The sequence below is a fragment of the Aquarana catesbeiana genome, linkage group LG07 (assembly GCF_042186555.1).
Source record: "Aquarana catesbeiana isolate 2022-GZ linkage group LG07, ASM4218655v1, whole genome shotgun sequence".
Lineage (NCBI taxonomy): Eukaryota > Metazoa > Chordata > Amphibia > Anura > Ranidae > Aquarana > Aquarana catesbeiana.
Window position 1 is genome coordinate 293,284,086 of NC_133330.1, and position 25,798 is coordinate 293,309,883.

Here is a 25,798-nt window from a genome sequence, read left to right on the forward strand (position 1 = left end):
CTCGAACTTCATGGAACACATTTGGTGCACTATGTGGGATTCATGGAGAGTGATATTCATCACGCCTGTGAGGGCTGGTGTTGCGTAATATAAGGGTAGGAGTCTAATATGAAGGTTGAGGCAAGCATAGATGTTATGTCCACACCATCGAAGGTTGGCCCGAGAACCATCCACCCCTAAGAGGGAGCTTTCTGTGGATGGGAGGGCTTCTGGAGACAAGAAAATGTCAAATTTAGAACGGTGTGGTAGGGCATAATATCTAGTCCCATTGGGGAGCAGAATTGTAAGATTGACAAAGCAGAAAAAGAAAAGGGAGGGGGGTGTTCCAGTGACCTTTCAGAAGCGTGTCTATGCTAGGAAACCGAGGCATTCGGAGGTATAGTGGGTGTGGTCCTCAGCGGTCGCTGTGAGAGGGGTTAGTGGCCAGTAGTGACCTTTAGGGTGAGAATGAGGTGTGGGAAGAATGGAGGATTAAGGGATTGGCATACAAGAGTGTTGGGTGTATGGTTTATGAGTTCTAAGAGCATAGAACAATTTAGGGAGTTCCGGGTGGAGGTGATGAGGTGGCAGGTGGTGTAGTCTGAGTCGTGGAATGTTTGTAGTGGAACCAACATGCCCACGTGGTGTTAAATTTGTTTGGATTATCGTTAGCCTAACCTTTTTTTTTTTATTTATTTTTTAATAACCCAGTTATAATAAAAATAGAAAAGGTTTTTGCGTCAATATTCATCTACAGTCCATAGTTTTCTCTCAGTAATTTCTTTCTGCCACTAGATTATCCCTTAGTCTTAAGGGGTAAATGACAGCTAGTGTCGTACAGCCCACATCTTCTGAACTCAGGCTGCATTGCGCCCATCCTCTGGGACATTGTCGTCATGAAGACTGGACTCCAGAATATTATGGCACTGACATGTCATTAGGTGTGTGCCATTCAGTCCAGCAGAAAAGATCTCCCTGTGCTACTGGCGGAAAGGAAAAGGTAGGACCTGTGATGTAATCGAACCAGCCGGAAGACCTGTGCGAAAAAGTTATATGGCACACTTTTTTAGAGGGAGTTGGGGGACTTCAGAGTCATAAGTTTAAATTTTAAATCATGCCTTTGAGGGACTACAGTGGTGATTTGTTTCCACTATAATTTGCAGTTCTGCTTAGCTCCCATGGCCATTACAAAATCAATTGTAGTGTCACCCTTCTTCAGTGTTTTCCGTATTCAAAATATTAAATAGCTGGAGAATCCTTAAAGTCTCACCTCCATTTTTTTTTTTTTAATGAGTTCTGTTCACATATTACTTTGTCCCGTCTTCATATGTAGTGTCTAAGGGCTAGATGTGAGATTGAACAGGACATCCCTCCTCCCTCCACACCTGTTTGACAACACAGATATCAAAGCTGAAATGTTCCAGGTAAGCAGGCAAGTGTCGTCGGTCGGCCATAGAGGGAGGAAGGGTGCTTTGTACAAACTCACAGCCAGCCTTGGAGAGCACATAGGAAGATGGGACAAAGGACTACATGTACTTTTGTCCCCTGGAGACACAGGACACGGTAATAAAAATAGAAGTGAGAATTTTTCTAGAACTAAAGGAAGTATGTGTCCATTTAGTCTACCAGTAAACCCTGTGAAAGTCACAGATCTAATGCAATTTTAGCTTAATGTTGATTCTTACCTCCAGTATGTATCCTAATGTGTAGTTCAACGTTAGCCTCATGCATCATTGCTAATGAATCTTATACCAATTTTGGAAAGTGTTATGTAGAGTTAGCATACTTTCCAAGTACTCTGTTAGTTGCTGCGTCTCTTTTTGTAAACTACATCTTGGTATACATACAGCGGGTGGACAAGCCATAGGCAGGACCTTTAGGCACCATGCATTATTATTAGCCTAAAAAAAAAAATGCTTGAGAAAAATGCTAATAATAGCATTTTTGTGCAGGATTGTAGTAGCGTTTTAGTAGCATTAGCGTTTTATTATTGTTTTTACAGTATATGAAGAAAAAAAAAAAAGCTGTTAATAGCATTTCAGTAGTGTTTTGGAGTGTTCAGCAATTCTTTCCGCTGGAAAAACGCTGCAAAAAACTCTACAAATTTTTATTTTTTTTTCTGCCCCTAGTCGCTTAAGCTCAAAAAAATGCCAATAGCCTAATGTAATGAGCATGGACACATGGAATAACACTATTTAGATTCTCAGAGCAAAAAAAATACGAGTGTCAATGCAGACTTTACAATGACTGACAAGCACACTGTGACATTATTAAGCCCCGATCTAAAATGGTGAGATGGCAAGGGTGACAATGCAGCCATTTGTAATGGGGGTGGAACTGCATCATCACCTTGTAAAAGGAAGTAGAGCTGCAAGCAATCACATACTGGGTACGGAACTGCCTATTTGCTACATTTATGCAAACAAGCTTTGTAAAAGTGTTTATTGCATGGTATTTTTTTTTTTTCATTTTTTGACCATAATTCTACTTTTAATATGACCTTGTAGAAGGGTTAGAAACAAAAACGCCTGCGGTGAAATTACACCAGCAACAACACATAGAGTGGTGTCAGCCCTGCTTGTCTCTTGCTAAACTACTCAACCACGCCCATGGTTGTCTTATCCACAAATAATAAACATGTTATACTTACTTACTGTGGAGTGGTTTTGCACAGAGCAGCTCCGATCCTCTTCTTTTTGGGTCCCTCACTGGCTCTCCTGGGCCCTCCCTCTTGCAGAGTGCTCCTATAGCAAGAAGCTTGCTATGGGGGTACCCAAGCAGACTTACTCTCAAGCCGCTGCTCTGTATGTCCATTCACACATGGAGCGTGTCTCAGCCTGTCCCTGCTCTTTCCCCCAATTGGCTCACTGGCTGCGATTGACAGTAGCGGGAGTCAGTTGCTCCCGCTGCTGTCTCTGACAATAAGGAGGAAGAGACCCAGGAGAACTGCTGCTTTTGTGCACATTGCTGGATTGAGATGGGCTCAGGTAGGTATTAGGCCTCATGTACACTGCTGCTGCTAAACGGACGTTTTAGGAGCAGTTGGGCATTTTTTTCAACTGCTCCTGAACTCTCCTCTGTTATCTTATCAGTACATGTACACAGGGTCGTTTACAGTCATTTCTAGGCAGTTGAGTTTAGAGCAGGGATATGCAATTAGTGGACCTCCAGCTGTTGAGGAACTACAAGTCCCATGAGGCATAGCAAGACTCTAACAGCCACAAGAATGACACCCAGAGGCAGAGGCATGATGGGACTTGTAGTTGTGCAACAGCTGGAGGTCCGTTAATTGCATATCCCTGGTTTAGAGGCTTTTTTTTTTTATGCAAAAAAATGGGTTCAGAAGCTGAGTTTAGAGGCATTTCAAGTGCTAAACGTGGTAACTCGTGTTTGGCCACGTTTTGTTTTTAGGTGTTTTTTTTTTTTTTTTAAAAAGACGCTTCTAAGGGCAAATGCGGCATGTAAACGTTTTAAACGTGGGTTACTATCTGTCAAGTTAAATCGTTCAGGAGAGGTTGTAAAAACGTCCTGTGTACATGAAGCCTTAGGGGGCTGCTGCACACAGGCTTTTTACCTTCATGCATAGAATGTCTCTTGTGTTAGTTTTTGAGGTTTACATACATCTTAAAGCAAAAAGAACTATAAGCAACCCTCTGAGTAAGATCCAAAGTGTAGTCATAAAACTAGGCACTTGTAACCATGGAATGATGATCCAACAATATTTATTCCATCATATATATGATGAGCTGATGCAAAGTCTAAAATTAAAGTCTAAAAATCAGCTGGGAAACCGGTTTAAAAACAATGATGTAATGGACAGATAAGTTATTCAACGTTAACACAGGTGACCTGAGCTGGGGAATAGGGGTGAACAGACATCTGGGGGGCTCGCTGGTATCACATGGGGGCACCAATGCCCATGTTGAAAAGGATGGAAATCCGGTCCCAAGGAGCCCAGCGGGTGTAGAAGATGGTGATATAGTCAGGTCCAAGATGGATAAAGCCGCTAGGAGGATAGAGGGCCATGTATGTCTGGACTGGGACGGTGTGAGGTTGCCTGGATGTGACCAAATCACAGGGCTCAGCGGGTCAGACCACTCAGTGGTGTCACTCGGGGGGGAACTGGAGGAGCCGAGCAGAGCCAAGAGTAACCGACGCAGCTGGAGTGATAGTGCTGCGCCCGAGGAAGGAACGTCTATGGTCAGCTTGTGGAACGCAAGCTGTGCTGTTGCTGTGACTTACATGTTTCGCACGCATGCACTTTGTCAAAGTCACGGCGGGAACGGCAACAAGCATTATTTAAAGCCAATGGGAGGGCACAAACAAGTGAAAAATTATCTCAAGCCTGTGGATGTTGATGTGGTAAATTACAAATGCTAAAAAACCACAAAAGCGATTTTGTGGTATTGTAATCGCATTTTGTAATTTACTCTACAATTATTGTATTTATGCCTCTAGCCAATTGAGATCGCAATGGGTAATGAGGGGTTAACAACATCTACAGGCTTGAGATAATTTTTCACCTGTTTTTGCCCTCCTATTGGCTTTAAATAGTACTTGTTGCCATCTCCATCGGGGACGATAAAGCGCATGCGAGCAAAACATGTAAGTCACGGCAACAGCACGGATTGCATTCCACAAGCTGACCACAGACGTCCCTTCCTCTGTCTCTGGTGCAACACTGATGTCACTCCAGGCACTTTGATTGCTCTTGGCTCTGCTCGGCTTCTCCAGTTCCCCTCAGTTGTGGTGTCACCACCGAGTGGTCTGACCCGCTGAGCCCTGTGATTTGGCCACACCTAGGCGACCTTACACCTTCCCAGTCTGGACATACATGGCCCCCTATCCTCCAGCTCCTAGCGGCTTTATCCATCTTGGACCCGGCTATATCACCATCTTCTACAGCCTCTGGACTCCTTGGGACCGGATTTCCATCCTTTTCAACTTGGGCATTGGCGCCCCCATGTCATACCAGTGAGCCCCCCAGATGTCTGTTCACCCCTATTCCCCAGCTCAGGTCACCTGTGGTAACGTTGAATAACTTCTATCTGTTCATTACATCATTGTTCCCAGCTGATTTTTAGACTTTAATTTTAGACTTTGCATCAGCTCATCATATCTATGATGGAATAAATATTGTTTTTGTGACTATTACACTTTGGATCTTACTCATAGAGCGCTGCTTATAGTTCTTTTATGTTTGTTCCATATTATTCCAGTGTTGTACCAGCTGCACTGAGTTTGATCATTATCAACCACAGATTGTTTACATCACAGCTACATCCAATCATACATGATCCTACAATCCTTTGTAGAGCTTCAGGATATTTTTTGTTTACATCTTAAAGCAGTTTTAACCCCCAAAAATGTATTATATTGCAGCTTATCAATCACTAGATATGGTGGCTGTATTAGATTTCTTTTTTTAGGCTTTTTCCCCCCTCTGTTTTCACCAGGTGATCTGGCCAGGAACACACCACCTGTATTAGTGAGACACAACTCTGAAGGAATGAATATAAGAAGCACAGCAGTCAGTAGGGTAGGGGGTCGGGTAAGATAGTGTATCTAAATTAGCTAATATGTTTAACACTAACAAGTTGAAGCCAAACTCCAGCTCACACTTTATGAACAGTTACAGCTAACAGTTTTTTTCCTTTTGGGATAAAGGTTTTGCAGGAATATATAAAGCTGATCATTTTAATCCCTGCCAGTGTTAAGTGGGTCCTCTCATCCGTGTAAACTGATGCATTCTACTGTAGAGCCTGTGCTTTTGAAAAACAGACTTGCCTGCTGGATCACCAGGTGAAAATAGAAGAAAGAAAGCCTAAAAAAAGAAAACGAATGTAGCCATCACATCTAAGGCCCCTTTCACATGGGCAGATCGATTGGCAGCGCCTGTCAGTTTTGTAGGCGGACCTGATCAGGCCATCTATTGCCCTCTATAGAGCAGCTAATGTAAAAAAAACATGTGTCTGTTTACACCCGCTGACATCTGATCGAATCTGCTAAAAATGGACAGATGGGGGATCCGATCGGATGACATTCGGATGGAAATGGAGAGGCGGTCTGTTTCTATCCAACCGCCCATAGAGGAAAGGGGGCTGTGTCCGCTCTGCATCAGCGGGGATCAGAGGAGAGATCCCCCCGCCAATATGAAAGAGCCCAAAGAATTGGTAAGCTGCAATAATAATAAATGATTGCTTATGGGATTTCTACTGCTTTAAATACAAATACACTTTTAAGTAACCCACTTAGAATATGCTGAAATATCTTTTTTTTGGTAAAAAATTGTATTTATTTTTTTTTCAGTGTTTGTTCATGCAGTTCCTTTATCCTGTTTTTTGTTCTTATACAAAAACAGACAGTTGGGCCCTCACATAAATGAAATGTAGTTCAGAGGCCTGTCTAAAATCTGGTGCACTGCTGGTCAAAAATAAATACATTGAATCATTTTTATAAATACATTTTCCACATGACTGTTGATGTTTATGGCCTTCTTTTCTCTGCATTCTTAAATGTCATTTCTTTCTGTCACGATTCAGTGAATTGCTCAGCACTCATGCACTCAGTGTTGTTCCTCTTTATACTGTTCATTTTGTTTTGCCTGTTATGTGCTGCTGGTTCTCCTTAACCTTCATCTGACCTATATCTGTCATATTGCTCAGCTTCCATCACTACTCCACTGCCTGCTTCTGTTCAGTCTGGGAAGAATGGCCTATCTTTCATACCTTCATCTCTCCACATTAAGCTCACACATTCATACCTTATGTCTCCGACCCCTGTTCATCTCCCTATACATCTTGGAATTTTATGCAGTTGTAAAATAAATAATCTTCCACCTACAGCATGTTATTGTCCCAGATATTTTCTGTAGTCACTGAGCTACACTGTGACATATGAATATTCATTATATGTTACAATATATGCTGCAGTGCCAAATTACATAGGGCTATGCCTGTAGGTCTTGAGCTGCCTGGGCTGTGTCATGCTTTATGCTGGAATGTCATTATGGGGAAACTGCTGTAATAGTAAAAAAAATGTCTTGATGTTTCACCCAGGCTCATTGCTGCCTTCACATACTCTAATGCCGCGCACACACGAGCGGACTTTCTGGCAGAATTGGTTTGGCGGACCAGACTCCGTCAGACAATTCGATCGTGTGTGGGCTCCAGCGGACTTTTTTTTTTATTTCACAAAAGTCCGACGGACCTAGAAATAAAACATGTTTCAAATCTTTCCGACGGACTCGAGTCCGGTCTAAAAATCCGCTCGTCTGTATGCTAGTCCCACGGACAAAAACCAACACTAGGGCAGCTATTGGCTACTGGCTATCAACTTCCTTATTTTAGTCCGGTCGTACGTCATCACGTACGAATCCGTCGGACTTTGGTTGACGTGTGTAGGCAAGTCCGTTCGTTCGAAAGTCTGTCGGACCAGTCCAGTCGAAAAGTCCGCCCGTGTGTACGTGGCATTACAACAGTTGCCATCTGTTTCACTACATAGGGGTGCTTGGGGGGCTTCCTGACTGGACCAGTAGCCATTGTTTTATCTGTTGGAACTGAACAAAGAGCCTTTGAAATATGAAATGCGTGTTCTCCTTGGAAAACCTTGCATTTTTGTTTTTCCTTTTCATGTCTTTGACAAAGGAGCAGATAGAGGCAAGCAAAAGGGTCACATATGGCTGCAATTTGGAGACCACTGGTGTAGGTCTTGAAAGGCTTAAATTGAACCATTCAGAGCTGCCATTGCTGACTATTTTGTTAAAGAGGAGGTCCAGCCCCCCCCCCCCCCCCCCCCCCACGAAAAAGTAAAAGTCAGCAGCTACTAATACTGCAGCTGCTGACTTTTAATTTATGGACACTTACCTGTCTAGGGAGCGCACAGTGTTGGCACCCCCAGCCAATCTTAAAATTGGCTGTCGGGTGCAGCCGCTGGCATTCCTGGTAAGGGAACCCGGCAGTGAAGCCTTTTGGCTTCACAGCCGATTCCCTACTGCACATGCGCGAAGCTTGCTGCGCTTTCTAATTGGCTCGTTGGTGGAAGAAGGATAAGGGGGCCGGACTCAAAAACAGGTACACGTTCCCCCCTCCCCCCTAAAAGGTGCAAAATGTGGCACCAGAGGTGGGGAGGAGACTGATAAGCGAAAGTTTCACTTTTGAGTGAAATTCCGCTTTAAGATATATGTGTAGCGCCAGCCCTGAAGGAGCCGCTTGGTAATTTGGGGTTTTGTGTTCTGCGCCTCGACTCCAAAAACAATCTTGGCTCCTCTGGTACACCTGGTTGAATAATACCACTGCGAACCCAATTAACAACACAAGTGAGAAATACCTTTCGCCTGGCTGTGGGATATGCCAATAAATACACACACACACCTGTTTAGTGGTAAATACGCTTAATCTATTGATATGGATTAGCATAAGTAACAGTTAACCACTTAAGCCCTGGACCATTTGGCTGGCCAAAGATCAGAGCACATTTTGCGATTTGGCACTGCATTGCTTTAACTGGCAATTGCGCGGTCCTGTGACGTGGCTCCCAAACAAAATTGACGTCCTTTTTTTCCCCACAAATAGAGCTTTCTTTTGGTGGTATTTGATCACCTCTGCAGTTTTTATTTTTTGCGTAATAAACAAAAATAGAGCGACAGTTTTGAAAAAAATGCATTATTTTTTACTTTTTGCTATAATATCCCCAAAAAATATATAAAAAAACATTTTTTTTCCTCAGTTTAGGCCGATACGTATTCTTCTACAAATTTTTGGTAAAAAAAATCACAATAAGTGTTTGGTTTGCCCAAAAGTTATAGCGTCTACAAAATAGGGGTTAGTTTTATGGCATTTTTATTAATAATTTATTATTTACTAGTAATGGCGGCGATCTGCGATTTTTATTGTGTCTGTGACATTATGGCGGACACATCGACCAATTTTGACACATTTTTATCATTTCATTATCATTTTTACAGCAATCAGTGCTATAAAATTGCACTGATTACTGTAAAAATGACACTGACAGTGAAGGGGTTAACCACTAGCTGGCTAGGAAAAGGTTAAGTGTGTCCTAGGGAGTGATTCTAACTGTTAGGGGGCGTGGCTACGTGTGACACATCACTGATCATAGCTCCCGATCACAGGGAGCTATGATCAGTGACAGTGTCACTAGGCAGAACGGGGAGATGCTTGTTTATATTAGCATCTCCCCATTCTTCCTCTCCGTGAGACGATCGTGGGTATCCCCGCAGATATAGAGTCCGCGGGACCCGTGATCCTACTCACAGAGCTTGCGGCAGGGTCGTGCACGCCGCCTACCACACGGTGGCAAATTCCAAGGGACGTACCTGTGCGCCCATTTGCCCAGCCGTGCCATTCTGCCAACATAAATGTACATGCGGCGGTCGGCAAGTGGTTAAACCAAATTTAACACACACAGCAGGCAAATAAGCAATAAACAATGCATATAAACTTTAAATGTGACAAGGGTACTTATAATTCTACACTAGGTTTTGCGTGCACTCAAACAAATAGACAGAGGTATGGTACCCCTTTAACTAGCAAAGAGCTAAGGTTAGGGGCAGTCTAGTCCTGAATCTTCACCAGCTAAACCGTTGGAGCTTGTGGTGGCCATCAGTAAAGGCTACAGGCAGTATTAGGGCTATAGGATAGCAGGTCAGGCAGTGCCTAATGGCTCAGTCTATAGCAGTGATAACAAATAATGAGCGCAAGGCCCTCTTACCAGACCCAGCGATACAGCAGTAGTTGTCCCTCGGATCGATGTCCTTTCACTTGGGTTACCCAAGGCGACTCTGGCGGACAGCACGGCAAAGATGGCAGTGGGTCTGTCTCTCCCGGTTCAGGTGCAAAATCTTGCACAGCAAAGGGACTTTAGTGGCTTGGTCCCTTTCCCTGCTGGCGTTCCCTCAGCCACGCTTCAGCCTCCTCTCACCTTGTAGCACTCTACTCCCTCTGGTGGCTCAGGGCAATGTGATTCCCTCTCTCCTTGTAGCACTCTAGGTCACACACTGCAGCATGGTTCTACCTCTCTGCTCCTTTACACTCCAGCCTTCTTGTCCCTCACACACTCTTCCCTGACTTTTTGTTCCTGAGCTTCTCACCTCTCCTCCCCTCCGACATCCTGGGGGCTGCAGAGAGATATCACCTCCTCTGCACAGCCTGGGTGCTGGCTCTGTGTAGAGCAGCACATGCAATAGAGGAAATCCGGACAGCCGCACTCCAGTGAAAAATGTCTTTATTGAATAAAATCAGTCCATACAGCAATCAAGGACAATGGATAAATCAGTTGACGCGTTTCACACATCTTTTGCTTAGTCATAGCTGATTTTATTCAATAAAGACATTTTTCACTGGAGTGCAGCTGTCCGGATTTCCTCTATTGTATCCTGGGGGCTGCAGTTTGCGCCATCTGAGTTTCCCTTAAGCCGCTAGTCTTTGGGACTACGTGTCCCATGATCCTCCATTCTGCCTCCCCATGACTGGTCCTCCGCTCTGTCCAATGGGGAGGGGAACAGAGCGGGCGGCTTGCTGTGACAAGCGCCACTCTCCTATGCAGTGGCGCAAAATGCAGAGGGAGGGGGGAGGAATAGCCCGCAGCTGTGTCTGTCTCTCTCTCTCCCTGTATTCGGCTCCCTTCCCCTGCTGCTGCTGACGGGAGAAAGGAGGGGCACTCTTCTCAAAGCTGACAGCGGCGGCTCGATCCTGGGGGGGGGGGGGACAACCTCTCACCATCGGACTCGCTCCTGAGTTGCAGGCAGGGAGTGCAAGCGGGAGGGGAAATCTACTGTACCCGCTACATATGCTCCAGACTTACTATCTTTATCTTTCCCTAACTATTTGGTGAGGCAATGTCCTGGAACAAGCATGTGTATAACAGGTGTGTGGAAACCTGACCTGGCTTGTTTCAGGTCAGTGACTCGTTAGTGAAAAAAGATGAGGACGGCAACCCTGGAGCATGCTCTTTCAAAAACCAGGCAGCAATCATATCCTCCACATTTGCTATAACAGGTAATTTTCAAAGTGTTGCTAAACCCGCAACAGTAAAATCAGTCTGCATATGCATTAAAGCATGCTTGTTATACTCACTGTAGAATCTAAGGGGTTAATCCTGTGCATTGTGTAAAAAGGCTGCTTGATCCTGTCATCTCTGATCCTCCCCTTCTTTTACTGTCCCCAAACTACCTGCTGATAGCACAAAGAGCCCTTAGAGCAGTGGTTCTCAACCTTTCTAGTGCCGTGACCGCTTGATAAAATTTCCCAAGTTGTGGGGACCCCTAACAGTAAAATTATTTTCATAGCGTGGGTTGTCAGCACCCAAGTCAAGACAAGTAATTTGCGCCCCTAACCCACGGACATTTAGCGATCCCCGAGTCCCTTCCACTCGTACAGTATTAAAACCCCTTATGGTACATTTTAGGATGTACCACGCTTTCTCTTTGTCCTAATTTCTTGTTTTTTTCCCCCTTCCCTCTATCTAGCAGTGTTTCTTGTTCTTTCTCTCCCTTTTTCTTTGTTCCTCCCCCTCTTTTTCTCTCCCTTCCATGTATTCTCTGTTTTTATTCCTTCTCTTACTCCTTGGTGGGAGGTGGGGGGATGAGATGAGTGTCAGTGCTGGGGGGAGTTCTAATCAACCAACTTAGGTGCTCTTGATCAAGGTCATCTGCTGATCTGAAAACTGTAGTGGGGACTTTTAATGGCAACTCTAATCACAGATAGTGCTACTCACTGTGTCTCCGGCTTCACTGTGTCTCCAGCTCTGTGGTGTCTTGCAGCAGTGACACCTGTGCCAAAATCAGGAGATAGGGTCTCCTCCAGCCTCTCCCACTTGACATTCCTCACCAGTCAGCTGACCTCTAGTCTCTGCCCCCAGCCATGCCGTCAACTGAATGGGCGGCTGCGAAGAGGCTGAGTGGGTGGCCGCGGGCTCCAGGAACAGCCCAGCTGGGCGGTCACAATAAGGTTGGGAGAGCGGTGCGGGCTTCAGGAACAGCCCAGGATTCGGTGACCCCTGGCAAATTGTCATTCGACCCCTGAGGGGGTCCCAACCCCCAGGTTGAGAACCACTGCCTTAGAGGCACTCTGCACATGCTCAGTTTGCTGTGTATTGCTAAACAATTTTTTTTGGGAGGGTGCATGTGATCAACACAGGGCCAATCAGCACTTTCCAGACAGAGAGTGAGGGGTCATGCAGACTCATAGGACAGTCAGAGGAGAATAGAAACTCCTGCTACAAGCATTAACCAGTGCTCGGCCAGACACTGATAAAAGTCACAAGACTGCTATATACTGCTCAAGAGAAAAGGTATTTAGCTGTTTATATTTACTAAAATAATTGCATTTCCATGTTCTGTGTCCTGTAGGAGACCAGATATAGTAAATGCAGGGTTTTGGGTTTAGTAACACTTTTTTTTTTGTCAGGAAAGGATTTTATTAATTTATTTAAGTGTCAATACAGTGGATATAGTGTTTCGGACATCTTGAAGTAAATCAGATCTTAGTAAACTTTTTACCTGCACTGCCTGAGTGCAGACCTCACAATGTGCCCGCTCTGACCTTTTTTTGGAAAAGCCTCTGCTGTGTGCTCCTCCGTAACAAGTTTTTACTAAGGTTTTGACCTCCATTGTCCCTTGCCTTGGGAGTAAGGACTGGTTCATACCAGTTGTAGTCCAGTTTGTTTTTAATTTGCATCAAAAATGCATGCACATTGTTTTGCCATATATTCCAATGGCCCTAGCTCACACCAGTGCAGTCAAAAAAAGTAAAACCTGTTGCATTTTTTTTCTGTATGGAAAAATGCACCAAAAACATATTGGAATGCACATTTCTCTTCTCTACATCTGCTCAAAGTCCAGAATTTATACATTTTGTCTAAGCTGTCAGAAAAAAGGTAGCAGAAATTACACCCTGTAGAGCTCAGTGAGGAGAGCTCTGTGAGCTGATTGGAGGAAAAGGACACCCCCCTTCACACAAGAACAGAGCTTAGGCTCTCAGTAGCAGGCTGTGTGCTGGAGATCTCTCCCTTGTCACCTTTTTTTCTCTTGGTGTCAGGAAAACTTGTCAGAAGTGATTCATGCTGATAGCAGAGGAACAAAGCAGCATACAGAAATTACACTTTAGTGCTCTTAATTGAGGCACGTAGACACTATAGAGGGATATGCTTTTCATATTTCATGTCTGCGGTTTACAAGCACATTAGGGGAAAGCTCCTCTTAGCTCTGGTGTCAAAGAACTCTAGCTCTTAGGGTCCTTCAGTCACTTATTTTTTTTTTTTTTTTAAAACATCAAAAACGGATACAGATGTAAATTTTTACAGCTGTTTTCATGTCCGCTGACATCCGTTTTTTACACAAAAAAAAGTGACTAAACTGAACTAAAAAACTGAATGCCCATGATTTTGGGTGAAAAACAGATGTCAACGGATTGGATGTAAGCGGATGTCGTCCGCTAACATCCGTTTTTCGTCCGTTCCATTTCTTTATTTTATTTTATTTTTTTATTTTATTTTTATTTCCACATCAGTGTCCATTTCCATTTAAACGGAAGAAAAGTAGGGTTTTCTTCTGTCTCAAAAAACGGAACTTAGCGGAGATGGATGTCAGCGGATGATTGTCCGCTAGCCCATAGACATACATGTACAGTTGTGCTCATAAGTTTACATACCCTGGCAGAATTTATGATTTCTTGGCCATTTTTCAGAGAATATGAGTGATAACACAAAAACTTTTCTTTCACTCATGGTTAGTGTTTGGCTGAAGCCATTTATTATCAATAAACTGTGTTTACTCCTTTAAGTCATAATGGCAACAGAAACTACCCAAATGACCCTGATCAAAAGTTTACATACACCAGTTTTTAATACTGTGTATTGCCCCCTTTAACATCAATGACAGCTTGAAGTCTTTTGTGGTATTTGTGGATGAGGCTCTTTATCTTCTCAGATGGTAAAGCTGCCCATTCCTCTTGGCAAAAAGCCTCCAGTTCCTGTAAATTCTTGGGCTGTCTTGTATGAACTGCACTTTTGAGATCTCCCCAGAGTGGCTCAATGATATTGAGGTCAGGAGACTGAGATGGCCACTCCAGAACCTTCACTTTATTCTCCTGTAGCCAATGACAGGTCGACTTTACCTTGTGTTTTGGATCATGTTGGAATGTCCAAGTACCTCCCATGCGCAGCTTCCTGGCTGATGAATGCAAATGTTCTTCCAGTATTTTTTGATAACATACGGCATTCATCTTGCCATCAATTTTGACCAAATTTCCTGTGCCTTTGTAGCTCACACATCAGCAAAACATCAGTGATCCACCTCCGTGTTTTACAGTAGGATTAGTGTACCTTTCATCATCAGGCCTTGTTGACACCTCTCCAAATGTAGTGTTTACAGTTGTGGCCAAAAAGCTCAATTTTGGTCTCATCAATTCAAATGACTTTGTACCAGAAGGTTTGAGGTTTGTCTCTGTGCTGTTTGGCGTATTGTGGATGGGATACTTTGTGGCATTTGCGTAGTAATGGCTTTCTTCTGGCGACTCGACCATGCAGCCCATCTTTCTTCAAGTGCCTCCTTATTGTGCATCTTGAAACAGTCACACCACATGTTTTCAGAGAGTCCTGTATTTCACCTGAAGTTATTTGTGGGTTTTTCTTTGCATCCCGAACAATTTTCCTGGCAGTTGTGGCTGAAATTTTAGTTGGTCTACCTGACCATGGTTTGGTTTCAACAGAACCCGTCATTTTCCACTTCTTGATTAGAATTTGAACACTGCTGATTGGCATTCTCGATTCCTTATATATCTTTTTATATCCCTTTCCTGTTTTATACAGTTCAACTACCTTTTCCCGCGGATTCTTTGACAATTCTTTTGCTTTCACCATGACTCAGAATCCAAAAACGTCAGTGCAGCACTGGATTAAAGATGCAAGGGTCTGTCAGGAGTCCAGAAACTCATTGACCTTTTATACACACACACTAATTACAAGCAAACAGATCACAGGTGAGGGTGGTTACCTTTATTAGCCATTCAAACCCCTTTGTCAACTTGTGTGCATGTTATGGGGCTAAAATCACCAGGGTATTTAAACTTTTAAACAGGGTCATTTGGGTAGTTTCTGTTGTGATTATGATTTAAAAGGAGTAAACACAGTTGATTGACAATTAATGGCTTCAGCCAAACACTAACCATGAGTGAAAGAAAAGTGTTTGTGTTATCATTAATATTCTCTGAAAAATAGCCAAGAAATCATAAATTCTGCCAGCGTATGTAAACTTATGAGCACTACTGTATATCCATTTTTCATCCGCCAAGGGATGGAGGAAAAACAGACATATGGAACCCCCGTTTGAAAGGATCCTTACTAAGAAAGTGAAAAGAGCATTTTTGGCCAGTAAAGGTCATAGTCACCTTGTGTTCTGTTAGGTTCTTCCTTAATCCTTTAAATGTAAAATTTCTTTTAGGATATCTGGTACAGACAAGGCTCCCATCCACAGCTGGAGAACGACATTGCCTAAATGAATTTGCTACTGCAATGGATGGTTTAGTGTCTAAACTAGCATTGCTTTGGTTGCTGGTCAGTGCCAAACTTCAGCGCTGGTTGGGAGCCTGGGCCATGTCTTTAAAACTCAAACATTACAGTCTGATTGTACAATCTTCTTTAGATCCACCAACAAGTATATAATGCAACTGCTTTCCTAATTGCATATACATTTGTTGTATAGTTTAGGTAGGTGCTTATATTGCATAGATTTGTATGGTCAGATTGTAATGTGTATGGCAAGCCCAAGTCTTACTAGGGCATGCATAGATGGGCAAAAGCAGCATGCTTTTAGGTGCATTCTGGTTGCATTCAAATTGCTTCTGCATCTCCTAGGTGTTCAGAGATGCTTTGACCTCCCTCTAAGCTGCATCAAGCTGCTTTTGCATTCCTCTTTATGTGAATAGGGAGAAGAGCAGCCCTGGATAAATGGCAAATACACAATTCCCTACATAGAGTCCAAGTCAGTGTGTGCAGGGCTATTATTCCCTAACCGACAACCTCTCTTCCCCATCACAGGGATCATGACCCAGAAGAATGCTCACTGTTGGTTGAAAATGTTACCACGATTACCCTTGTGTGCTAACATAATGCAATATAGTCATTTTGTATTTCTGCAAGAATACAATTTCCTTTTTATCAGATTATTATATAAAATATTTTCCATAAAATATTTTCTGCAAGAATATTATTTCCTTTTCATCAAATTATGTATTTAATTTATAGACGTCAGAAGACTAATTTGAAAAGGAAATACATGACTAATAAGCGGATTAAAATGCTCAATTGTAGCATTTAGAAACCTCTGGCTTGATTAAAGTTTATTTTTTATTTTATTTATATAATGTCAGGATGTCCTGCAGCAATGAGCACAAGGCTGCTGAATTTCACCTATGTGTTCCTCTTAGGCCGTTTTTATTAAGCAACCCCGTGATGTCACATGCATTTGCCTGCACAGTTCCCTTTATATTATAAATGCAATGGAAGTACTACATAGAATGACAACCGCTCCAGCCATATTTAGGTTTGGATAAAGAAGGCAAGTGTTAGAACTTTGTTTTTTTATTGCTGTTTCTGATTCTATTGCAGCAGATTTTCCTTACTTCCTGTTTGTTACACTGGTACAGGAAATGAGGCTGAACAGTTGTTCCCTGCAAAGGATGTCAGAGCTTGTAATTCATTCACAGACAGAGCTGTGTGAATGAATGACACGGCCGTGTGGGCGGAGCCCCGCTAACTTCAAAAAGTGACAGCTAGTACGGGGAACGTCTCCACATACTGCTGTCATGTTACAAGTTCCACCCTAAGAACTGGTGTTCCCAAAGGTAAACTTTTATACTTTAAACCTAAAAGCAGCCGTTTATTATATTGCTTACCAGTTCTTATGCCACGTACACACGGTCGGACTTTTCAGCTACAAAAGTCCGACAGCCCGTCCGACAGACTTTTGGCGGACTTTCAACAGACTTTCTAACGACCGGACTTGCCTACACACGATCACACAAAAGTCCGACGGATTCGTACGTGATGACGTACACCGGACTAAAATTAGGAAGTTGATAGCCAGTAGCTGCCCTAGCGTGGGTTTTTGTCCGTCGGACTAGCATACAGATGAGCGGATTTCTGGGTCCGGCTGAGTTACGACGTAAAGATTTGAAGCATGTTCCAAATCTAAAGTTCGTCAGATTTGCGGCTGGAAAAGTCTGCTGAAAGTCCGGAGAAGCCCACACACGATCGGATTGTCCGCTGGACTTGGTCCGTCGGACTTTTGTAGCCAAAAAGTCCGACCGTGTGTACGCAGCATTAGATGTGATGGCTACCTGGTGATCTGGCTAGTAAATCTGTTCTTCAAAGTCTTGCGCCATAAACGGCGGCTCCCGCGCACATGCGCAGGAGTGACGTCATTGCGGCTCCTGCCACTCACACAGCCAGAGTCCGTGAACCTGGAAGGAAGACCGGGTGAAGATAGAATCTCCTTCAGCGGTGACAGCGTGCCAATGGAGGGCTTCGTTCTAAGGTAAGTTTCACATGAGGTGCTAGTATGCAATGCATACTAGAACATTCTGACATTGCCTTGCAGGTTAAAAAAAAAAGCCAGCGTTTTACTACCACTTTAACTGTAAGATAACATTTTAGAATAGGTATGTTTTAAATCATTTCAACTGTTACCCTGGTGAATGTTAGAGAAGGAGAACAGCAAGGGAACACCTAAGCAGCATTTGTGTCCCATTGTGGAGATTTCCCTTCACTTCCTGTCCCATAGCCAAAACAGAAAGTGGAGGAAATCCCCCAAAAGTGAGGGAATCCCGAGGTGTCACCAGAACTAGTGTCCCCATTGGAAGATTTCTTCTTTATTCCTGTCATCCCAAAATTTGTGATTTTTGTTTATTTTTTACTCTTAATGATAAAGGTAAACAAGATAATTAGAGATGGTAAATCTCCTTAATAGGGGAGTTTTAATCCCCCTCCACTCTATCAAAAATAAAAAATAAAAATTGTCTTAAGTGTAACACTATACAAGTGGTTCCCGGGTTACAAACAAGATAGGGTCTGTAGGTTTGTTCTGAGGTTGAATCTGTTTGTAAGTCGGAACAGGTAATTTTTTTTATGTGTAGCTCCAGCAAAAAAACTATTTTTAAGCTTTTTGGATAGCATAGGGAAGGGTTAACACCTATGTAACATTTGTTTTGCTGCCTGTGCCCCTGTCCAGAAGATTTCACCTCACTTTCTGTTCCAATGACAATTGGATTTTGAACATTTTGGGCTGTTGTGGAAACTAGCCTTGGTGATAAAGCATCAGTGGAGGTACCTCTTTCCCATAATAACTCTAAGGCCCCTTTCACACGATCGGACCGTTCAGGTCCGCCTGTCAGTTTTGACGGCGGACCTGAATGGGCGATCCATGTTAGTCTATGGAGCGTCGGATGTCAGCGGAGACATGTCCGCTGACATCCGACCCCGTCCGATCCGCTAAAAGCAGACGGATGGCCCTATGTCCAGGTCCGTCGCTGGCAGATCGGATCGGGTGAGATCTGACAAAAACGGACATGCTGTCTGTTTTCGTCCGATCCCTCCATAGGCGGCAGCGGCGCCTGACAAGCCCCTCCCCACTCAGTGAGCAGAGAGGGACCTGTCATCCGCCGGCTCAGCGGAGATCAACGGACTGATCTCCCGCTGAGCCGGCGGACCGAGGCGGGCTCCGTAGAAACCGAGTCCGCCTTGTGTGAAAGGGGTCTTACAGGAGAGAATTTCCCTTCCTAGGGGTAGATTTCATCTCACTTCCTGTTGTCTCTCTCCGTTTGTAAGTAGGAGTCGGATGTTCGTAACTAGGGGACTGCCTGTAATAGGCTTCTTTATTACCCACTTTTCTCTTATGAATTTGTCTGTTGTGTTCTTTAGGATCTTCAGGATGAGGTGGAGAAAGAGAGTGCTAATTTGAAGAAGCTACAAGCCCAGAAGCTGGAGGTAGAGGAGGTGGTGGCAGGTCTGGATGAGCAGAAAGAAAAACTGGAGAGGGAGTTACAGGAACTGAGACTGCAATGTGAAGAGGAGGCACGACAGGTAAGGTTATTTTGCATAAAAACTCCGGTAACCTTTTTGGGGGCATGGTAGAAAATATTTTCAGCGTTGCTTATTTCTGCCATTTGTTGATTCACTTAGTGACTTAATAAACAAGTCTCACTTTCATTTTCATCAATGTGATCTGTTTCCCAGTGGACTTAATACGCAGAGTACTTTGTCTTATCTTCCTAAGTGCTGTCTAAAGTTAGCGGTGAGGTTGGACAGGGAACTCCCTCCATCTATGGTCGTCCGACAATGCAGCTAGCAAGGAGATAGCTACTTTGACAGATGGCACTTTTTTCTGTCTTCAAGCACTTGCCCAAAATAAGCATCTCAGGAGGAATGCAGGGGAGGGGGTCCTATCAGCTAAAATATTCCAGGCAAGTGCTTGAAGACAGAGAAGAGTGTCATCTGTCAGAAAAGTCATCTCCTTGCTAGCTGTGTTATCGGTGAGCCATGAAGAGAGGGGGGTACCCTGTTCAACCTCACAGCTGTACTTTGTGCTCTATGCACTTTGTCAGCTTGCGAACAGAACACATTATTAAAAATGGAAGTGATACTACTTTAAAGTGAACCTGACCCAACAAGAAAAGTGCCTAACATAATAAGATTGCTAGAAGGAGCCAAGAAGAGAAATGCCTGCAAACACTTACTAATATTTACTTTTCAATCCAGTCTCTATCCCTGTACTGCCTCTTGGACCTTATCCTGTTATCTCTGTTATCCCCATCACAGACTGTATATATGTTTTAGGCCTGGTTCACACTAATTTAGGTTTGCCTTCCGTGCTTGTGTGGGCACGGCAGCCCATTCATTTCAATGGGCTGCTGTGCTTGCGTTTCCTGCAAAAAAAAAAAAAAAAGGTACATGCACATTTTTTAAAGTACAACTTTTACACCATGCAGTTTCCCTGCAGTTCTCGCACCTACAGAAGCTCTGCAGTTTGAGATGTGTAGCTGTGCCATTTAGAATGAATGGCAATAGATAGAAAGTAGTTCTGGACTGCTGCACTCTAAAAAAAAATATTTGCCTTTTATTCAAAATGCAAGATCATAAATCTAGCTATGACTAATCAGTTTGTAATGTGAAAACGCGTCAGCTCTTCTGTCCGTTCTGCTGTGGCATGTATTTTTGATCTTGCATTATGAATAAAAGGCAAATATTTTTTTGGAGTGCGGCAGTCCAGAACTACTTCTATCTATTGCTATATGCATTGCTAGCACCTGTGCCTTCTAAACTGGTGAAGAGGTTTACTTTTGTTAGACCCACCTGGAGCTGTGACACCCTTTCCTTCCCTACTAAGAATGAATGGCAGCCACGTGTGTTTTTAAACAACAGCGTGTTTTGACTGTGGTTGGTTGCCAGTGTGGTAAAACTCTACGATACTCGCAATAGTGTGAACCAGGCCTTGTAGTTTAGTCAGCATCTCCTTATTTTTGTACCCCCTTTTATTTGCCAAGGTCTCTGCTTTACAAAACGAGGCATCAAGTCAGGAGAGACAGATCTCCAGCTATGAGGAGGAAGTCATCAAAGCTAAGGAGGAGCTGATCCAACTGCAGGAGGAGACTGTGCAGCTGGAGGAGAACCTGGCACGGGGAAAGGAACAACTTCTGCCATTGGAGAAACAGTTGCTGGAATGTCAGGAAGAGCTGCAATTAGTAAGTTTTACTTTCCTTATTTACTGGGAAAAACAAAGACAAAATATCTTTACTTTCTGAGCTATAAATCTTTACAGACAGGCCCAGGATAAATGTTTGGGAGCAGGCAGATGAGCTCTAAAAAGAGGATTGTGAATCTGGTTGGGGAGCGAGAGCGCCTTAACTTATATTATTGGCTTAATTCACAAAGCTTTAACACCAGAAAAATCTTTATTTTAGCTTTTTTTTTTACTTTTCAAATCTCATTGGGCTTTGCAGAAAATAAGTATCCCTATCCTGGTGTGTTAGGGATGTGTGCATCTCATGTGTGCAGTATGGCGTATCTGCTGATATTTTATAAAACTACCATTCCAGAACAAGTTAAGTGTGAAAGCTCCATAATAATCTCCTTAGCACCATCCTCAGCTCCTTTAAAGAAAATACATTTTTGTTGAAACGATGTATGTATTTTTAGCTGAACTTCTGGCAAGCAGCTAAAAGCATATTGTTCAGTATACAGAAACCGCTTTAGCTACCATAAGATTTTTCATTTCCTTTAACTGTTTTTGTGACCCAGATACTTTTTTGTGAGGAAACTTAAACTGGGTATATGGCAGAACACACAGATCAGCACTGCAGCTATGGGCTGCAAGCACTTATTGAATGCTGTTTTTCCAGCAGGACTGTTTGTCAGAAGACTTCTGTTGAACAGACAGCGGTACACATAGACCGAAGGTCGGCTGGTATCGGCTGAACCGGACAATTTTTGGTCTGTGTATACCCTGCTTTAAGGGCCGCACACATGGGCCCAGTTTCAATAGAAACCGGCCGACAGCCAGTCCTAAAGAAGGTCTACCGATCAGCACCAATGGCTGAGAGCACTGACCGGTGTGTTCTGGTGTGTGAGGGGGAGGGGTTACATAACTCTGTGAGAACACAATAGCTTGGCGGGGGTGATTTCTGTACTAATATCTGATTGTTAGTACAGCGGCTCCAACCTGAGCTGTCAGTTTTTTGGGGTTTTTTTTCAACCCACTAGGGGTGTGTACAAGGCTTTACTCTCCTGATCCAGCAATTGGCTTCCCTGCACAGGTTAACACAGGAAATCTCTATTTTGAGTTCAAGATTCCTATTATAACAGAAGCCCTGATAGTACAGCAGCAACTCCTGAGCTCTAAAGATTTTTTTTCGTTCAGCCCGCTGGGTTGATCGAAGAAAAAAAAATAGAGTGTACCAGGCTTTAGGCAGCTCTGGACCTCTGCAGACAATGGTGTTGTCAAACAATACAGTTTAGGCAAAGACCCGCCCAAGTATGTGATTTGAAGATAAGGGCGCAGCAGCATACAGCTGAGGTTATCTCTGTGCACTTCCCTTACTGTAAGCCTGTTCACTTTCTGACTGACAGCATTATACAAAGACATGGTCATCATAACCCCTTTCAGTCACCATACAGAGGATTAGTAGAGGTTGATATCAATACAGATTCAGAAACTGTTTTTATAGAAAAAATATATTTAACACTGGATTCCAATATTAAAAAACAAAAAAAACACATTTTATTAAAAAAAAAAATTCCTTTTAATGCAACCAGTGTATTTGCATGAATTTGTTTCCCTGGCAGTGACGCCCCTAGCTGCCAGGGAAAAAATCCCAGTGAGGGCGGGGGTTAAGGCTGAGGGGAAGGAAAGACAGATTGTGGTGGTAGGGGACTCAGTTATTTGAAGAACAGAGAGGGCAATCTGTCATAAAGACCTGAAGCGCCGAACTGTATGTTGTTTACCAGGCCCTCGGGTTCCGGCACATCACGGATCTGGTGGACAGATTACTGGGAGGGGCTGGGGAAGACCCAGCTGTCATGGTGCACTTTGAGGGGCTTTTAAACTAGTCAACGGGGAGGGGGAGGGAAGGTCCAGATGTATAGATGGCCAGCTTGGAACAAATTTCAGAGGGTAGTATTGGAGGCATTAGTGGTAGGTTGACTAAAGTACCTATACCCGAGGTAAGTAAATTAACAAGTCCAAATTGCAGCCTCAGTGACCAGCTGTGTCCAATCACAGCCGGTCACAGAATGTCAAGAAACCGCTGTATCGAGCTGTTACCGGGTTCTCCTCCTCACACACCGATCGTGTGTGAGGAGTAGATTGCGGTAATAGCTTGTTACCGCTTACAGTGCACACCAATCACACTGATTGCCCCCCAGTAATAAAGAGGACCTATCACCAGCCCATCAGAGTACCCGAGTACCTATCTGCAGCCCATGCCTCAAACGAATATACTTATAAACAGAGTTATGCTTTCTAAAATGGGGTAATTTTGTGGATAATTCCACTGTCCTGGTACTCCAGGACCTTCGAAAGTGTGATAGGAAGGAATGAAATTATATGTGTATTTTATGCTCCTAGAACGCCTGAAGGTACTACTTCAATGTTGGACCTCTCCATGTGGCCAGGCTGTGTAAAAGTCTCACACATGTTACATAGTAGGTGAGGTTGAAAAAAGACACAAGTCCATCAAGTCCAACCTACGTGTGTGATTATATGTCAGTATTACATTGTATATCCCTGTATGTTGCGGTCAATCAGGTGCTTATCTAATAGTTTTTTGAAACTATCAATGCCCCCCGCTAAAACCACCGCCTGTGGAAGGGAATTCCACATCCCTGCCACTCTTACAGTAAAGAACCCTCTATGCAGCTTAAGGTTAAATCTCTTTTCTTCTAATTTTAATGAATGGCCACATGCCGCAAAAAAAGTTTTATCCCTATTTTGGGGTATGGTATTTTTAAATTGAAATCATATCCCCTCTCAAGCGTCTCTTCTCCAGATTGAATAAGTTAAGTGCTCGCAACCTTTCTTCGTATCTAATATCCTCCAGACCCTTTATTAGCTTTGTTGCCCTTCTTTGTACTCGCTCCATTTCCAGTACATCCTTCCTGAGGACTGGTGCCCAGAACGGGACAGCATAATCCAGGTGAGGCCGGACCAAAGTCTTGTAGAGTGGGAGAATTATCACTTTATCCCTGGAGTTAACCCCTTTTTAATGCATGCCAATATTCTGTTTGCTTTGTTAGCAGCAGCTTGGCATTGCACTAGGACCCTTCTACTAGGACCCCCAGGTCCTTTTCCATCCTAGATTCCCCCAGAGGTTCTCCCCCTAGTGAGTAAATTGCATATTTTTGCCACCCAAATGCATTATTTTACATTTTTCTACATTAAACCTCATTTGCCATGTAGTTGCCCACGCCATTATTTTTCTGATCTTCTTGCAAGGTTTCCAAATCCTGCGGAGAAGTTATTGCCCTGCTTAGCTTAGCATCGTCTTCAAATACAGAGATTGAACTGTTTACCCCATCTTTCAGGTCATTTATGAACAAATTAAACAGGAATGGTCCCAGCACAGAACCCTGGGGGACCCTACTTCCCACTCCTGACCATTCCGAGTATTCCACATTTATCACCACCCTCTGAACTCGCCCTTGTAGCCAGTTTTCAATCCATGTACTCACCCTATGGTCCATGCCAACGGACTTTACTTTGTACAGTAAACGTTTATGGAGAACTGTGTCAAATGCTTTTGCAAAATCCAGATACACCACGTCTACGGCCTTCCTTTATCTAGATGGCAGGTCACCTCCTTATAGAAGGTTAATAGATTGATTCGGCAAGAACGATTCTTCATGAATCCATGCTGATTACTGCTAATGATACCATTTTCATTACTAAAATCTTGTATATAGTCCCTTATCATCCCCTCCAAGAGCTTGCATACTATTGATATTAGGCTAACTGGTCTGTAATTCCCAGAGATGTATTTTGGCCCTTTTTTAAATATTGGTGCTACATTGGCTTTTTTCCAATCAGCTGGTACCATTCCAGTCAGTAGACTGTCAGTAAAAATTGGGAACAATGGTCTGGCAATTACTTGACTGAGTTCCCCTAAGTACCCTTGGGTGCAAGCCATCTGGTCTTGGTGATTTATTAATGTTAAGTTTCCCAAGTCTATTTCTAATTCTGTCCTCTGTTAAACATGGAGGTGCTTCTTGTAATGTGTCATGAGGACAAACGCTGCAGTTTTGGTTATTGAAGCCCCCCTCATGAAGACTGAGGAGAAGAATAAATTCAGTACCTTCACCATCGCCCCATCCTCTGTAACCAGATGTCCTTCCTCATTCTTTATGGGGCCAATATGGTCTGTCCTCCCTTTTTTTTACTGTTTATATACTTAAAGAATTTCTTGGGGATTTTTTTTGCTCTCCGCTATGTGTCTTTCGTGCTCCATCTTAGCCTCCCTAATTGCACTCTTACATGTCTTGTTGCATTCTTTGTAAAGTCGGAATGCTAATGATGATCCCTCAGCCCTGTTTTTTTTTAAGGCCTTCGCCTTTGCTTTTATATGCATTTTTACAATGGAGTTAAGCCATCCAGAACTTTTGTTCGCTCTTTTTATTTTATTTCCCAATGGGATGCACTGGCTAATGCCCTTATTTTCTATGCTCTTAAAGCAAACCCATCTCTCCTCAGTGTTCTTTGTTTCTAAAATTTTATCCCAATTGATATCTTCTAGCAAGGTTCCTAGTTTAGGGAAGTTGGCCCTTTTGAAATTCAGTGTCTTTGTGTCCCCTTGTGTTTCCTGTTTGTGTGATTTACACTGAAGCCAATTGACCTATAATCGCTGTTTCCTAAATTGCCCCGTATCTCCACATCTGTGATCAGGTCTGTATTGTTGGTAATCAGTAGAGCTAGTAACTCCTTGTTTCTAGTTGGTGTGTCTACCATCTGACCCATGAAATTGTCCTGCAAGACATTTAGGAACTGACGAGCATTAGACAAATGCGTTGTTCCCTCCACCCAGTCTATGTCTGGATAATTAAAATCCCCCATTATGATAACACTTCCCATTCTTGCTGCTAATCCAAATTGTGAAAGGGGATCCGTCTCCCCCTCCTCCCTCAGGTTAGGGTGCCTATACCATACTCCCAGTATTATTTTCCCCTTAGCTTCATGTGGTATCGCCATACTCAGGAGGAGTAACAGAATGTATTTTGGGGTTTAATTTTTGCTATGTACATGCTGTGTGTTAGAAAT

General features: G+C 43.4%; 1 protein-coding gene across 6 annotated transcripts in view; it reads left to right on the forward strand.

Moving 5' to 3' along the window:
- EPS15 (epidermal growth factor receptor pathway substrate 15) overlaps window positions 1-25,798 on the forward strand; it is a 226,143-nt gene that overhangs the window by 163,406 nt on the left and 36,939 nt on the right. For all 6 annotated transcript variants that reach the window (XM_073593554.1, XM_073593549.1, XM_073593550.1 and 3 more), the window contains 2 exons: window positions 18,916-19,077; window positions 20,538-20,735. In XM_073593554.1, coding sequence (XP_073449655.1) covers window positions 18,916-19,077; window positions 20,538-20,735 — 360 coding nt within the window. The remainder of the gene's footprint in view (window positions 1-18,915; window positions 19,078-20,537; window positions 20,736-25,798) is intronic.